The sequence below is a fragment of the Parasteatoda tepidariorum genome, chromosome 9 (genome assembly GCF_982258835.1).
Source record: "Parasteatoda tepidariorum strain Cologne lab strain chromosome 9, Ptep-v5.0, whole genome shotgun sequence".
Lineage (NCBI taxonomy): Eukaryota > Metazoa > Arthropoda > Arachnida > Araneae > Theridiidae > Parasteatoda > Parasteatoda tepidariorum.
Window position 1 is genome coordinate 23132896 of NC_141763.1, and position 17929 is coordinate 23150824.

At 30.5% G+C, this 17929-nt stretch overlaps 1 protein-coding gene across 1 annotated transcript in view; it reads left to right on the forward strand.

Moving 5' to 3' along the window:
* The window catches only part of LOC107442626 (uncharacterized), a 108707-nt gene that overhangs the window by 7744 nt on the left and 83034 nt on the right, over window positions 1–17929 (forward strand). The window contains exons 2-6 of the mRNA XM_087151044.1: window positions 3044–3232; window positions 5756–5799; window positions 14007–14090; window positions 15745–15789; window positions 16992–17060. Coding sequence (XP_087007170.1) covers window positions 3044–3232; window positions 5756–5799; window positions 14007–14090; window positions 15745–15789; window positions 16992–17060 — 431 coding nt within the window. The remainder of the gene's footprint in view (window positions 1–3043; window positions 3233–5755; window positions 5800–14006; window positions 14091–15744; window positions 15790–16991; window positions 17061–17929) is intronic.

A 17929-nucleotide genomic window follows, 5' to 3' on the forward strand; every position in this document is an offset into this window, starting at 1 on the left:
CAGGAGGTTATTCCTTGTTAAACTTCCAATGCAAAAACATTAAAGTTATTAAGTTGGAAGTTATGATTTAACGTAATAACACCCATGCTTTCCATATGTTTGACTGTGATTTTTCCCCCCTTCCTGAATGAATATTTAATTTTATAACTCTTCTTTCTGAAGTAATTACAGCTTTGTTTGTTTCTTTGCCGTTTTATTTTCTTTTTTATCTCCAAGGCTGTCAAAATGACACTTGGAAGGCTTTATCGTGAGATTTCCTCCAATGAAGATTTTTGATAACTTCCAGATGATCTTATTTTGCTATCTTAGTTTTTCAAAGTTCTTTCATTTCATTCTAAATGAAGAAGTTAAAAATACAATGCGCTCCTCATGAATTAATTTTTTTTTACTGCATGAGAATTTTGAAAGGATCTTAAATATATTTTGCGTATCGCTGAATTTCAAATCTGCAATCGGAGCCGCGATGGCTCAGGGGATAGAGCGTTCGCTTTCCAATGAGGTGAATCGGGTTCGAATCCCAGTATCGAATGCTCGATACGAATTTCGCATCCGATTTGCACAGACCACAGTGCTGACGTAAAATGTTCTCAATGACAGATGGATCATGGGTTGGAGTCTCCTTGCAGTCAAACTTACCTTGGGAGATTTTTGTGGTTTTCCTCTCCATGGAACGCAAATGAGGGTTAGTTAGATTAAAAAGGTCTCCAAAAAGGCGAATTTAACCCTATATTTAATACAGAAGAACCCTTGTCTTCTGGATAGGGTTCAAAATTACAAGGCTATGGAGGTGAATGTTAGAAGTCGTGAACCCCAAAACTGGGTCGACTGTTCAACGAGAGTTATAAAATAAAATAAAATCTGCAATCGGTTTCTCTTCAATATTTATGCTATTTAATAACATATTCTTAACCACGATTTCTTTAAAATTCATTCTAGTGAATTCTAAGTGTCCTCACTTCTCTGCTACGTAGGAAGAGGTAGAAAGGAGGCAAATAATACATTTAAGTTTATGGTGCGATACATTAAAGTCATACATTTTTGTCCTAAGAGTTATTTTCAAAGGAGTATACAAGTACATATGCATTTATATAAACCTATACGTTTTTTTATAAACTTGTACACTCAGGTAATGAAATAATGAAACCTAAGATATTATGAATGAAGTTAGCACACAACTGTTTCGTTTAATTAAGTTAAATGTGAATAATGAAACCATTATACTACCACTTTTAACCCTTTTGAAATAGAAATGATTTTTTTCCTAATGTTAATTTTTGTGCTCTAACGTGTTGAGGTTACTCTAAATGAATGTTAAATTTAAGACTTACACTCTTGTAGATCAAAATATTAGAAAACAATATGCATTGATATTTTTATCTTGTCTTTATGTAAAAAAATAGTGCGTGGAGTCCCACCGCGCGGAAGAAGTTAAACTTCGCAACCTGCAACGTTAATTGTAGAAGAATCAGCAGTCGTAGAAGGATCACTAGTTCTATTCAACGACTCTTTTTCCTGCTCCGCTCGCTTCCGTGCTCTGTAATCAAGGTAATATTGTGCATTTTTCCCTCGTGGACCTCGTGGACTTCTTGAACCAGTGGAAGTGCTTGTGGTTGCCTCATCGTCTTGCCCTGGAAAATCTATTAATAATGTATGTGAATGCGTCATAATGTGATTTCAGAAGAGAAAACCTAACAATCAATTGATATTCACAAGAGACGAACCTTCACATAACCTTAAATCCGTCGCATTGTCCGTGGGATTGTTTTCACTCATTTTTTACAATTGTTATCCACTAAATTTGAAAATAAAAAAATACTATTTTGTTAAATTATATGTGTATCAAATCAAACTAAAAAAATATTTATAGAAAAACAATACTTTTATGACTTTTATTATTTTTATGCTAGTGAGAACCAAAACAATATGGAAATGAATGAGGGAAAACTGGATCCTACCACGTGATTTCCCGGCCAATAAAAATGTAGCGTTAAACGTTTAACGCAACCTTGTTGGAAGTCGCATAGGAAGTATAACTTCAATAAATGCCAAATAAAAACGATATCGATCACCACTATATTCAATTTAAACATATGTTTGAAAGAGGTGTGATAGTCAATATGATATACATAGATCGGACAAAAAAATGAAAATGCTTCTATAATCAACTATGTAAACGATATTTCTTTTATTAGCAAATGTTTTTAAAAGATTTTATACGACAAAATTGCTGGCTCAAGTTGAAAGATCATGTTTGAAACTTTTAGGATGTATGTTATTTTTACGAAAGCAAAATTTGAATCGACCAAAATGATGAGAGTAAAATGCTTTTCCGTTTTTTATCGACACCACTATAATTCTAGATGCATTTTCATATAATCATTAAAATCCATAAGCTTAAGTTGCCGATAATACAGCAAAAAATAAGTTAGTAATTTCCTCTCTTCGTTTTGGTCGATCCGAATTTTGCATGGTGTTAAAAGACACCATTTCTAACGGCTTCAATCTTGATCTTTCAAACTGTGCCAACTATTTTGACGTATAAAATTTTCCAAAAATTTTTTTGCTAAGAGAAAGATAGTTTGCATAGAGTAGAACTGTTGCCATATTTCTGACTAAACCCTATATGCATTATTTAAGACCTATCCCATTTTTAATTTATAAGTCTTTACTAAAATCTATGGCTCACGCAATGGACTGAACTTAAAGACACCGTTCCTACCAAAATCCCAAAGTCTAACATCACTGGCTGTGGTCACTGAGCGGGGGAGAGCGTGACCACTTTTATCAGTCAGCATAGGAACAGAGGGTGGGCGGTATCGGTCTTCGTTAATTTATTCTACCGCAAAGTACTCGACTTGACGCGCAGATCGTCGGACTGGAGACATCTCTTGTGCAGTGGATCAAAAAGTCTTCGGATCATCCTCAGGGGTGTTTCCCAGACCGTCACCAATAGCCCTTTGTGCAGCTCTAGTGCGGTATGAATAAAGTACTTCTACTACTACTACTAAGATTTTTGTTTCTTTTTTTTAAAATTATGACATAGGTTATGACGACACAGCTTGTGATTATAATGGAGAGTATTATGAGAATGGAGAGGAATGGAATCCCGATCCGTGTACATTATGTAAATGTCTTCTTGGAAACACCGTTTGCGAGGAAGAAGCTTGTCCTGACATAGAATGCAAAACTCAAAAATACATTCCCCTTGGTAAATGCTGCCCTATATGTGTAGGTAAGTAATGGAATATTTATCACTTAATATTGATTGATTGAAGGTGGAAATTAATCATTCATTATTCGGAAGCGACTATACTGCTCCTAACTCACAGAAAAATATGTAATACCGGGGGAGAAGCATTTTATCAAAAATTTATTTTACAGCTATTGTTATTTTAAAATTTAAAATTAGAGAAAAGTAAGTTCAGATAAACCAATAGTTAACTTTTTTTTATTTCCAATGAGCTGCACAATCGGTCTTGCCGATGAGCAGACCTAATGCGTTCTCCAGAGGTGGTATCCACTCTTTCAGGACCACCACAATGGGTGAGATACCGTTGATCATGTTAATTTGGACCACTAGATGGCAGCTCGGTGCTGCCACACTAGATGGCAGCACCGAGACTCTATATGGATGCTAAAGTGCACTAGGAATTTAATTTTGCCAGGAAATGCCAAGAGCCAAATAAGGCACTCCAGGGATATTTTACATGCCGCATAATCATACGACATGATCGCTGAGGATTTTCTGCATCCCGAAAATCTAGTGTCTGGGCCGGGGATCGAACCCGCAGACTTGGGCTCAGAAGGCCGACGACAAACCAATTGCGCCACCCAGCCACTATAGTTAACTATATGGCTTCAAATGCTTAAAATTAAATTTAAAAAATTTTTAAAATGTCCTAATGAAAACAAGTTGTAGGAAGAGAACGATAATCCTAAATTATCGTCTGACAATTTGTCTCCATTTTGATATTGTGAAAATTTCTTTTGAGTATTTGAAGCTTCAAGGTTTACTCTAGGTTTGTTTCTGCTCACTTTTTCTGTATTTTAAATTACTCACGTAGAGTTTGAGATAATAAATTTCTCCCGTGATGTAGCATGCTCTTAATTGTAAAAACCAGTTTTTCTCGTTTTAGCATAGAGTCTACGAGACTCTATCAGTTTTCAACAATTCCATACCATAGCTAAAGCATACTTGCACAAATCAGTGAATGAGATGGTTATTTTTCGTTTGGTCACTTTTTGCTTGAAAGTACCAATAGATTTTCGACAGGATGAAGATGAATATCAAAATGCAAACAAACTGTTGTAGAATTATTTTCCAACTAGATAGTCTCGAATAATTCTGCCATAATTTGTTTGAATTTTGTTATTTCAAAGAAATTTTTTCTGGATTTGAAATTTCAATGTTTACCTAAGCTCATTTTTTCTATACTTTAAAGTTCAGATTATTTATGTAGGCGAAAGGGACTTTGCCATGAATGGTTTCTTTACGTCCTTCTAAAGTATCGGATATCAAGCACAAAAACAAGCGGAAAAAATGAGTTATGATGACTAACTACTATAACTAATTTATAAATAATGGAAAAGGTAGATAATGAGGATGAATTGCTTGCTCCCTTGCAAGTAGATTAAAGGAATAGCTGCAATGATATAGCTGATAATTGTATTTCACACTCAAAGCAATAAAAATAATGCTACAAACTAAGTCTATCACAAGAACAAAAAAGGAAAAACTTATTTAAAAACTTATTTATTTGTAAAAATGCTTCCTGAATCCGAACCTTGTTTTCCCCATACACCCACAGTTTACTCATACTGCCCTCCCTTATGTTTTTCTTACAGAGATTCTTCTAAACTATCTAAACAAAATACATCATCTTAAAAATAAAGAATTGTTTTAAGAACATCAAATACGGGTGGTTATTAAAATTTTGGATGTACTTCTGTACAAACTCTATGTGAACTATCTTTCGTTTAGCAACAAATGCGTAGGAATATTTTGCACTGCCAAAATGCTTGAAGATTATAGAAATAGCATCATTTTTACCCGAGCAAAATTCGAACCGATCAAAGTAAGGAGAGGAAGCTTAATACCAGCAATTTCGTAATAATTTTATAAGTGTGCAGCTTTTAAAATTATGGAATTATAGTGGTATTTAAAAAATATGCTTTTAGAATTTTTTTATAAGCTATTCATAACTATTTTCTTTTTCGGGATTTTAAAAAAGTCTGATATGCACGTTGTAACTGTTAAAAAATTCATCGTAGTCATATTTCAATCTTCTTGAAAACAAGCTATAATGAAATGATTTTCTTGCCAGTTCTTGCTTTTTTCTACGGTTCCTAAGCGTGACGTGTTCAATTTCTTTTAACATTAAATACATAGATTTTTGAAAATTGATTGAATTAAGAATAATAATAATGTATCTGCTTCTAGGCTGAAAGAATAATTATTTTAGAAATATTTCTGTTTGTAACTTGTGGAATAACGGACTTAACATTTGGTATCAAATTTTAGAATTTGAATGAGAATTATCTTTGCTGTACTTGCATAATATTTCATTTAAAATTTTTTAAATGTTAAGATATTTTTAGATATTTATAGAATAACGGAATTGACATTTTGTATCAAATTTTAGCGTTTGAATGAGAATTATCTTTGTGATACTTTGCATAATGTTTTTTCCCTATTCTTTAAAATTTTTAAGACAATTTTAGATAATCTCATAATAATTAAATAATTATTTTTCAGAAGATGATGAACCAGCTCAACCTGAACAAACTGTATTACCCGTGGTGAGTAAAGTTTTAAATAATCTGAAATTTATAATTATAATTAGAATCATAGTTTTAATTGTTTTTTCTTAAGATTAATTTTTACGCTACATTTCGAAAATTTATACTTACAGCAGGTGTTACCCATACAACAGGTGGCACTTAACAGAAGTTATTTTTTTAAAATCTATATTCAAATTTTTTTTTAATAATCTCACTTTTAACTGAGGGTAAAACTTCATCAGAGTTTGCAAAACTAATAGAAACTTAAATAAAACATAGCAAATATTAGTAGGTTGGTTCTTTAACCCTTTTGAAGGCCGTGGTAAGTATACTTACCACCACGTTTTACCACTTTTAATTTATGTTTCCATTTTTCAATAACTTCCGCTTTCTTGAAGTGAGTTTGAATAAAATTGGTAACCATTTGTCACTTATAAAAAACGTATAAAAGTTATAAAATACATAATTCCTTTTGAAATTTGTAGCATTTAAGGAATTTATTTTATAAATAAAGAAAAATAAAAGTCAGTAAGTTCTTAATAGGTCATGTTAAATATATATTTACCACCAAAAAAATGACATTTTTATAAACTAAATGAGTTTTTTTTATATCAATTACTGTTCTTAAAACAATTTCAATTCCAAAAAGACTTTAATTTACTTTTACTAGAAATAAAGGGCCCATTAAAGGGTTAAATCTAATAAAAATTTTTAAAATTCATCTCCTCATCTATATGCCCTTAACTATATGCATACCTGCCAACTTTTACAGATTTTTTTACAGATTATACGTAAAAAGTTCTCCATGAAGGCAAATTTCTCCCAATACTTGATCCAGGAGTTCCCTTGTCTACTGGATTGGGTTCAAAATTACAAGGCTAAGAAGTTGAACATTAGTAGACGTAAACCCAAAAATTGGGTTGGCTGTTCAACAACGGTTACAAATTAAATTAAATAAAAGGGTACCTGACGAAAGAAAAAAAAGAGGGAGGCCAATGTGGAAAAATACTTGCAGAAAATTCTTAATAAAGCATGCTTGAAAGGATTTGAAGATGAGAGACAAACAAACAAATTTATACAAACAAAAAAATTTACTCCATCAATACCATGTTTTTTCCCTAATGTTTTTTTAAGAGTTTAAGTTGTCCTAAGTTTAAAGGCTTAGGTTGCCCTTAGGTTAGGTTGAATGGAAAAATCTCTAGGGAAAGGGAAGAGACTGAATTTTTCTTGAAAGAGATACAACAAACAGTTGTTCTAATTTGAGAATTAAGAAATTTAAAAAAAAAAAAAAAAAAAAAAAAAAAAAAAAAAACACTTTTCTAACATTAAAATGCATTTTAAAGCATTTCGACGTACGAAATATACCGAAATGAGTATTTATTTTATGTCTTTCTTTATGGATATTCATTTATTATTCTTATAAATTTTTTCTTCATAATCTAAGTTTTATTTATTTTTGCGGAGGGGGGGGGTAGAAATTGCTACACCTTTTAACCTCTTGGGGACGGGTGATTCAGAAAAGCATTCGTACGAAATCAGAATATAATTAAAAAAAAAAAAGGTAACTTACACGTATTCGTTTCTAGTTTGACAGACTTACTTTGCTTTTACTTTAATTATTGTTAGTTTAATCATATATATAATCAACGTTAATACAAAGTATAACTAAATAGTTTTATTTTGAACAAAGTAATGGTGAATTAAATAAATCAAACAATTATAACTCCGCCCACAAATAAACTGCTAAAGAATTACTTTGGTTACCAGTTTTATCTTTTTACCCTGGTTGATACGGTTTTATACTGGCACGTATTTGTGACAGTTGGCACGAAAAGGTTAAAAAGCAAGCAAAAATTGCCAAATGTTTGAAAATTTACTCTGTAGATATTTACCTTATTTTAAAAAATTAATTTGGCGTGTCTGGAGCAGTTGGCATCTATGTATCTTACTTAATTTAGGTTAGAGAATTTCAAATCTGAAGTTAGTTTTGTTCCGAAAGCTACAGATTTTTTCTAAATAATTTAATTAGTTTAATTTATTTTTTTATCTCAATGCACAATGCGCATAGGTTTATATACATACGTAAAAAATTGTCTGCTCCCTTGAAAGTAACACTTGGGACAAAAAACATACTACCTTAATGTATCGCATCATAAATTGAAATATATTATCGCCTTCTTCCATCCAATCCCTTATACAGCAGAGAAGTGGGGGCACGTAGCATTCACCTGAGTTTATTTAAAAAAAAAAAAAAAAAATCTGGCTAGGAATATATTATTGAATTCATAAAAACTGAAGGTTTGAGAGCGAAACCGATTGCAGGTTTTAAATAAGCTACCCCAAAAAATCTTCTGCAACCATTAAAAAAAAAGTTTTTTTTTTTGTTCCTCGTTTTTATTTATGTTTCCAACATTAAGTAGAAACTGTTATTTATATCTGAAGTTCCTCAAATGCGATGCCGAATCACAAAATATTTTCCAATTTAAGGGGACGCGGTACCTTTTCTTTCAAATCTTTTATTATTAACTTTGGTGACAATTTATTGATTGAAATATATTCTTAAGGATTATGAAGAACTTATCCTAAATTCAGAAATTTGAAAAAAAAATTTTTTTTCATTTTTTTAAAAAAATTTCAAAAATTTCAGCTATTTTTTAAAACACTACTCCTCTCTCAATTTTCCTTATTTTTCCATGAAACTTTTACAATATCATCATTGAAAGGTGCTTAACAGAAAATGGTATTCATTTTATAGAGAGATGTTTAGAAATTTTGAAAAAGATTATTTTCTGAGGCAATGTAGCGTAATAGCATAAAAATTCAAAAATTTCAAGTTCGACAATTTTTTAAAAAAAAACTTTCAAACTGATTAAAAAATCCATACCATTTTTAAATCATCATAATATCACAAACTTGTGTATCAAATATCTAAGTATTTCAAGCAATAGTAAAAAAGCCTTAGGCTTTTATAGAAGGCGGAAATTTAGAAAAATTGGTTTTGAGAAAAATGGGTTTAAAGTTTCTATTAGCCACAAAACAATGTCAAAACACAATTAAATTATTCGAAATATTTCTTTATAAGAACTTTATACACTCATAAATAACTTCTAAAAGGTATTTAGCATAATAGTAAAATATGATATTACAAATATTTCATATTGTGTTAGCTACTCATGTAAAAAATAAATTTAAAAAAAGTGGTAAAAAACTGAATTTGATAGCTCCATGACCACCACTTATCTCAAGAAAAGCTTGTACTGCACGTACGTTTACATCGAAATGTGACGATTTGCCATTGGTAGACGAAATTCTTTTGCTAGTATATATGTTAGTGTCAGATAATGCACAACTTTTACAAATAACTTTTAATTGGTGAGAAAAACCATACTTCTCTCCCAACTCAATATCTAGATTGGATTTTTTGCAACAGCTCCAAAGAAAAGTATTAAAAAGATTTTTAAAGGTATCTACACTAATAAATATGTATTTTGTTGAATCAGGAATTTCAGAACAAACAGTTTTGGGGTAGCCAACATCTGAAATTCTTGAAAGCTTAGAAATATTTGAAGATTCAGCAGCTTTGTCAACAAATGCATTAGTTTCACTTTCACATTCTGCAAGATCCCATCGTTTCTGAATGATAGATTTGTTAGACTTTGAACTTCGTTTCAAACGTGGCATGGTAGAAACAATTAAGTTTCTCAGAAATAGAATTATAAAACACAATTACTTTGATATAAAAATGTATAAAGCAAAAATATAATAAGTAATCTTGATAAAGCAAGCTTTTTTCGAAAACGAAATTAGATTTTGATTAAAATCTAACAATAATATAAAATTCGATACCATAGATAAAATGCTGAGAAAAATATAAACAAACAATGCTAGATGAAAATGATCCACTTTACTTCAATTCATTTTTATATTTCAGCTGCAGATTTGCTAAAAATAGCTAAGGACAAAATGCCTCTGCTCGCCTCAGAAAAACTTATTTTGATTACAACTTGTGAAAAATTCGATATCTAAATAATTATTGGTCGTAGAGGTCTAAAATTTTGTGAGTAGGTGCAAAACAGTACAAAGAACAATTCTAGCTAAAAAAATTGATTTTGATATTTTGATCGATTTTAGCCAAATTTTAGGTACCATGTCCCCTTAAAAAATAATTATCCTCATTAATTCTAAACTGAAACTTTTTTAAGATTGCGATTGAAAAAACGAAGTGTTTTTTAACTCTCTCACACGCAAAATATTAAAATATATTTTATACAGCACTACCAGTTTTTATTTCAAAGTTTAATTTATTGGTAATTTTTGCTGTTGAATCGAACGCTTTGGTGATGATAGCTGTACAGAGTTAACGAATTAGCAGCTACTAAGGGTTGTGATTGCTATGATCAAAATAATGCATGGATGCCAACTGCTCCGCCTTCTGAAATAGTTTTAATAAAGTAGTAGCAAGTTATTTGGTTAAATTCGTTAGAGAGTAATAGTTACGCCTACTTTTTAGTAGAGTAACCAATAATTAGATACTTTAACGATGCATTTTATATGATACTTATAATTGTTGATATTTAGTGGTGGAAAAAATTACTTAAAAGGAAAAATACTAAACTAATAGTAACTTAAATTTCGCTACCACTAGAAAATACTATTATACAAAGCGGAGCAAGTTGGCATCTCTGATAATGTAGAGATAAAAGCATTTTAAAGTCCTCTTTTTCTCTCTTTTATGAAAATTTTTTCTAGTGGTATATATATGAACGTTTGATAGTCATCCGGTGATATTTTAAGAGCTAAATTGTAAGAAAAGATAACTTTTATGGTTCTTTCGGTTCCATTTTGAACACCAAATAAAACTGTTTCGATAAAATCGAAATACATTATAACACCAAAATGAACAATATAACAACATATGTTGCAAAATTCGTTGAAATAATTTGCTAGTAAAAAAAAAAAAAATGTTCACAGCTGTCTATAAAGAATTTAAATGATATACTGCGAATGACATATTAAAATTGGTTATAAGCAATGATTCAGAGATTTTAGAGTGTCATACTATCAACTGACAACTTTTCTCCCTCCTTCGTTAAACTAGTACCAAACTATAATTTAAAAAAAAACAAGGTTTCTTCCGCTCTTAAGTCGAGTCATCACCTCCTACATCAAGAAGCCTCCACACGGTCTTTAATAAGTAGTCCGCGCAGACCGTTTAAAAAGTGAACCAGTTGTGCGCATGAACCCAAAACTTTTTATAAAAGTAATTGAGAGAAATTCATCATATATATTTGAGAGTTGAATCTGTAGTGGTTGACAAGAGAATAAGGCAAACCAATAATATTCATAAATAAAACAAATTTTTAGTCATATATTTGCTACCACTTTCTTATTTTAACTAGATTTAGTATTAAGTGACTCGTTCGAAACGTGGATATCCTTCACAGTGGTCTGATCGGACTACCTATAAAAAACCGTGTGGAGGCTTTCAGCTATAGGAGGCGTTGGTCGAGCCCAATATAGTAAGGACTCTTCCACCAGTAATCTCATGAAATTATTTATTGTTGTTAATAAATCGTGTTGTTAATAATTCAATGGAAACATAATTTTGCTAGTAACTGCATCATAAGTTATTTATGATTCCACCAACTTGAAATGTACCGACTAATTTTGGACTAAAATTTCCATCTAAATGTAACAACTGATTTTCGACGGAGGGGTAATTTATTAAAGTTTTTTATTGCTGAACTCCATATTTAAAAAAAGAATTGACACTAAACATTCTCCTCCATAATAGATCTATTTGTAATACAGGATACATTTAAGTACTAAGTACAAAATTATCTGACACACTGATACAAACTCAGCTGTAATACCATGGGTCGAAAGTTCCTACTAAAGATAAGTTAGTGGTAAGAGGATTGTGGTATTTTTTATGTAATTTTGGATGAAACGAGATGCATACCTGCCAACTTTTAATCCCTTCCATTATAATTTTTCATAGTGGTAGCAAAATGGAATTAAAATTTTGATTGTAAGCAAAAAAATAAGCTATATTTGAAAAATCTTTAGCTGACAATCATGAATGCATATTAATATATATGCTTGATTTTTTTTAAGAATAGTGGTGGTTAAAATCATTTTAAAATTAATTTTATAAAAGACAAATAGTATATATTTACTACCACTTTAAATATAAAAACAACATTTTACGCCAAATGCGTAAAAGTTGGCAGGTATGGAGATGTTATAACTACTTCGTAATACAGGTGGTAATCAAAATACCAATATTATACAGGGTGATTCTAAAAAGATGGGCAAAATTTTAGGAAGTGATAGTATACACCCAAGCAAACAATTTTTATCAAAGGATGCATGGTCGAAAACAAAACGCAAAGGTGCTGACGCATTTGGAAAGTTGTTTGATGCAAACGTGAAATCTCCATTCCTGTTGCGAGTTACTGCGCTCCGCTACTTGTCGCCAAGCTTTCGGCCGCTGCAGGGAAAGTTCGTGATGATCGCCTATCTTTTCTTCGCCGTTGTACTGCATGCATAGCCGCTGTCGGCCACTGTTTTGAACACTTATTGTAATCACATGCCATTACATTTGCTTTTATAACTTAACTTCATCGTTCTTTGTGTGCTTTTGCCTCATATAAGAACATAAACTTTGACGCCCTCTAGCGGTTTGTTTTCGACCATGCATTCTTTGATAAAAATTGTTTGCTTGGGTGTGTACTATCACTTCCTAAAATTTTGCCCATCTGTTTAGAATCAACCTGTATATGTGATTATCAAAATAATGGAAACTCCTCTACACTAACACTACGTAAAAACTCTTTCTCTAATCAGGAAATGTTCAGGAAGATTTTACTTGGCCAAATTGTTGGCACAATTAGGTACCCTTTTTTTTGTATAGTTGGCTTCAACCTGCGCAAATATCCATGCAGATTACAGAGGGGGTCCACATTCTCCTTTTCGAATCATTTACGACTCTTCAGAATCATTGTGAAAAGCAAAGTTAAAACGTTTAGTTATTAGGGGTCACAAATTAATATTTGAGAGAAGAGGAAGAAAAAAAAAATGCAATCGAAATATTTTGAAGCACACTTGGAGAAACCGTGATGTTGAACATCAAAACTAGTTGGATTGTCTGAAAAATCTTGGCTGTCTTATAATCTCCTTTCAACTCTTCTAAGTTTCCTCCAGCGTTTTAACAAGTTTTGATGTTTTCAGACTCACCTTTCTCGGTAGTTAGATTTTGATCTATTATTTTCTAGCTTAACACTAGGTTTACGGACGTTTCTTATATACCTATCTCTACGGACACACGTCAATTTGACGTATGAACGAATTGTGATTCTTAATTTAATAAATTCAATTTAGTATATTTTTATCCACCACTATTTCTAAATAATTCGTAGGCCTATATAATTCACCACTTCTTATTTCAAAATTTACTTTGTTGCTATTTACCATTTTTTTAATTATTTTCGCGTGTCCGGAGCAGTTGGCATCTCTGCACTTAGAAACCAATGTATATGTATACTATAAAAAAAATGAAGATATGAGATATACATTTATGAAATATTCTAGTATTTTATGTTTCAATACTCGAACTAAGCAACTGAAACCTTCAAAATCTGACACTCTGACATCAATTGACATTCTTCGTTTGTTCTTTCTATTATTGCTTATCGGCAACAGTTGTTTATCACTTGTTTTATTTGAGATAACGAATCGAAGTATTGTCGGTACATTCCTATTTATATTTGATGTGATAATTGATTGTTTACTTAAACTTTTGTCTAAATTATGATCGCGTCAAATTGACGTATATCCGTAGAAGTAGGTATACCACATAGAGAATTTCAATATTTCAACGCTTTTGAGGTAAATAGCATTTAATATATATTTACTTCGATCAATGGTTAAAACTCATTACAAGAGATAAAATAAAAATTCAAACGGATTTTATAATTTTTCTTACAAAAGTCGAAATTCGTCAAAATGACGCTTCCCGTAGACCTAGTGTTAAATAGTAATTTTTTACCGTTTTTAAACATAATTTTTACAATTTATTTTTATAAGGAATTCTAAGTTCATATAGTAAGGATGGTCCTTACAGAAAATCTTATAAAACCAATTCTTTGGCGAAAAAAGCGTATTAAAGTCTAAGTATAAGATTAATTAAGTGTATACAAATGTAGTTTTTTTTCTTCTTTTAGGAGCCTCCTTCAGAACCTGTTGATGGACACCGAGGGGCAGTTGAACCACCCACCTATCCTCTCGTACCACTTCCTGGACCAAGGGTATGTATTGTACCGTTAGAGGTCTTACGTCTGTATTGTAGGAAAGAAATAGCTAAAGAATAAACTTACAAATATATTTAAGAGTATCTTATATATAGGGTGTCTCAAATTAGACTAGCAGTTTTTTTTAAGTTAATAACAGAAAAGTAATTAAGATTAAGGAAAAAAATTGAGGCAAATTAATGTCACGAGGCATTAATTTTTCTTTCAAGAGTTTCGAGTTTTAGTTCAAACATTTAACAGCAGATGGCGCTGCGAAAAATGAACCTGTAAAGTTAGAAAAAAATTAGGAAACATCTTATCTTAACATATAATTGTGGCTGATGGTCGATAATTCAAAAATATTGAAACTGAATTGTCATCTATTTACTGATTACGGTAAACTGTAATTAACAGTCCCCCAGCCACCTTACAGTCATTACGTATCTCCCTCAGAATTCTTTCTGTGACGTCTCTTGAAAACTTCCATGAAATATCATTCTTTTGGAATAATTTGCGAAGTTCGCTAAACTGTTACAATCTTTTGGAACAATTTAGAACTTAGTTTCTTACAACTTAAATTCCTTAAAATAAATGGGTCTGTTCCGCGATGCAGAGCTTTAGGAGCCCTCTTCATTTTCTTCAACTTTTGAGAAGTTTTTAATTTTACTCTTAACGGTTTGTAAACGTTTAACAACAATGAAATTAACAAAAATTTTTACAAACCTAGGGAACATTCCTACTGAATATGGTTTGATCGTTCTACTTTAAGTGCACCAATCAAATTTTTAATTTCTAAATGTGCATTAGGATAATTTCTGAACGTTTTATTTTTAGAATAATTAATGTATTTAGAATAATTTCTAAATGTTTTATGTTTAGAATAGTTAATATGTTTAGAATAATTTTTAAATGTTTTATGATTAGAATACTTAATATGTACAGAATAACTTCTAAATGTCTCATGTTTAGAATAATTTCTAAATGTTTTATGTTTAGAATATTTAATATGTTCCGAATAACTTTGAAATATTTTATGTTATTAGTTATTGTTATTAGTTACCTAAACATATTAAACTATAACAATGTTATTAGTTATTCTAAGCATATTAAGTATTCTAAAGAATACTTAATATGTATAGAATAACTTCTAAATGCTTTATGTTTAGAATAATTTCTAATTGTACGTATAATAATTTCTATTTTTATGAAAAAGTGATAAAAAAAATTAGGTCATCAGGGTAGCGTTGGAAAATAATTTGTATCGAAATGAAAAGTTTGTTTTCAGAACTACACGAAATCGTTTATTTATAACAAAAAGAGAATGCAAAAATATCCCCATTCTTTTGCGTTGAAAACCGATTTAACTTTTCAGTACATTTTCGAACGTCATCATCAAAGTAGTTTAGATCGAGCTCTAAGAACTCCTAAGAAGCTGACCAAATAAATAAACAAAAGCGGTGTTTATACGAAAACGTCAACCCAATATTTCACAGTCATTTTCATAACCGATTTTGGAAATAGCACTTAAAAAGTGTGTGTATTCTTTCAATTAAATCTCGAGTATTAAACGTCTAGTTCTATGATAATATAAATTTTTCATTAAAAAAATATTTAAGACTAATATTTTATGTTTTAAGCTTATCAAGAAATAAAAAGTTGTTTAATATTTTAGGGCACCCAAGGGGAACGAGGAACACCTGGATATCCTGGAGAAAGGGTAAGTTCATTATATATTTTTTTTTATATTGCAGTTAATATAGATTGAATTGATATTAGCGTATAGTTTGTCTACGGTACGAACTCCTCCCGCCACAAAGTCTGAGGCCGTCTGCTGCTATGGAAACAAGAATAGCTCATTTCAAGGAGAGTAGCTTCTCTTAACTCTAGGGCTAACACAAAAGACAAAAAAAATAAATAAATTCCCTTCTTCTTGCCGACCCGAGTCAGTCCTAAACCCCACACCCCTACTTGAAATAGATATACTTCGTTACCATAGTCACCGCCACAGGTCCAGACGAATATCTAGGGGAGTTCTTACTTTAGATCAACTATAGTTGAAGTTGATATTAGTGTATAAACATGAGTTTAATTAATTAATTTAACTAGAATTAAAATTTAATACATTACTTGCAGACACCTTTTGCCATGATTTTTAAAAATAAACTAGTTAACTAATAATCTAATTAATGTAACTAGGCTTCGAGAGATTTAAATTTAGAATTATCACCCTAGGGTGTAAATCCTGATTCTTTCTTTCTTAAAATAGTAATTGGAACAGACTGGTTATTTTAAATGTCTCAGACATTCCAAAGGTCCACCAAAAATCTATTTAAATTATTTATGTTAGGAGCTGGAAAAAATTCTTTCATTTCTAATATAATAAAACATAAATATATCAACCTTGCTTTAGGAAAAATAGTTTCAGAAACTACGGTAAATCTGTAGTAGTCTCTGATTTTGAGTATTGTCAAATTCAAACACCAGCCGCTAGGTTCTACATACAGTTAATCGCAGGACTATAGTATAGTAAAGCTAAATAGATAACCTTATAAAAAATGTTTTATTTATCTAGTTATTGTACTTTACCCTCTAATTTTGTACGGATTGAATAAATAAATGAATATATTAAAGCAATGTCAATAATTATTTTAATATTATATTCTTATCTAATTAACTTTTTGTGTTTAAATAATTAAAGGAACATAAGTAAAGTTTTATTGTGAAATAATATTAATTATTTGAAGAAAAAAAACTGAATCTGAAATTTTTAATTTAATCAAAGGCATAATTAACATCATTTAGCAAACGTTATTGCATGTTTAAGATAATTATTTTCTACATCTGAAATAGGCTTAGGATGACTAAAATATTATATTAGAGTAAAACTAAATCTAACTTTTTTTTATTATTTTTTACTAGGGTGAACCTGGAGAAATTGGTTCGCATGGAGTTCCTGGAAGACCTGGACCACCCGGCCCTCCCGGAGATGTAAGAAGTTATAACTTTTGGTGTTTAATTAAATTAGGAAACATAAATTATTAAATATAGTGTGAGAGAAATATAAAATATTTATGATATTAAGTAATTCTGTTATATTTTCTACCATTATTGCTATAATTGTTACTTATTTAAATGCAAATAGATACAATTATTACTCATTTCTGGGGACGTAAGAATTTATAACTTTTGGTGTTAAAATAAATTAGGGAACATAAATTATTAAATATAGTGTAAGAGAAATATAAAATATTTATAATATAAATTAATTCTCTTATATTTTTTATTATTATTGCTACAATTATCACTCATTTAAATGTTCCAAGCTGAATCTAATTAATTAAAGCAAAAACTGTTTTCAATATATTGGGTTGTTCGGAAATCAATTTCTTTTTTTCTCAACAGAGAATATTTTCACACCCAACTTTACACTTAAGCCATATAATCATTTTATATTTTGACAGCTGATATTGCAAGGCTTGGTTGAGAAAAAGTTCAATTAATTAATTCTACGCAGCAGTGGATGATTGGTACACTTTCAAATATAGAAAGTCACAAGCAAAGTTTTCGGCTTATTTTAATTTTTCACTATCGAAAAAGTTAAAATGCTATTCAAACTGGAAAGTGATTATCCAATGTTTGTTGAAAAGCTGTATTGGCAGTAAGGTTCCGCAAAATTTTGATTAAGATGTACGACGGTGATCTACCCTAATTTAAGCTGATAACGATACAATAAGGGCTTTAATTGATGTAAGCTGGTAAATAACAAAACCCGAGATCGCTGATAGGGTTTACATTTATGAGTTGTGAAATAGGTTGAAAAAGATTTTTTTTTAAACGGTGAAACCTTTACTTCGAAT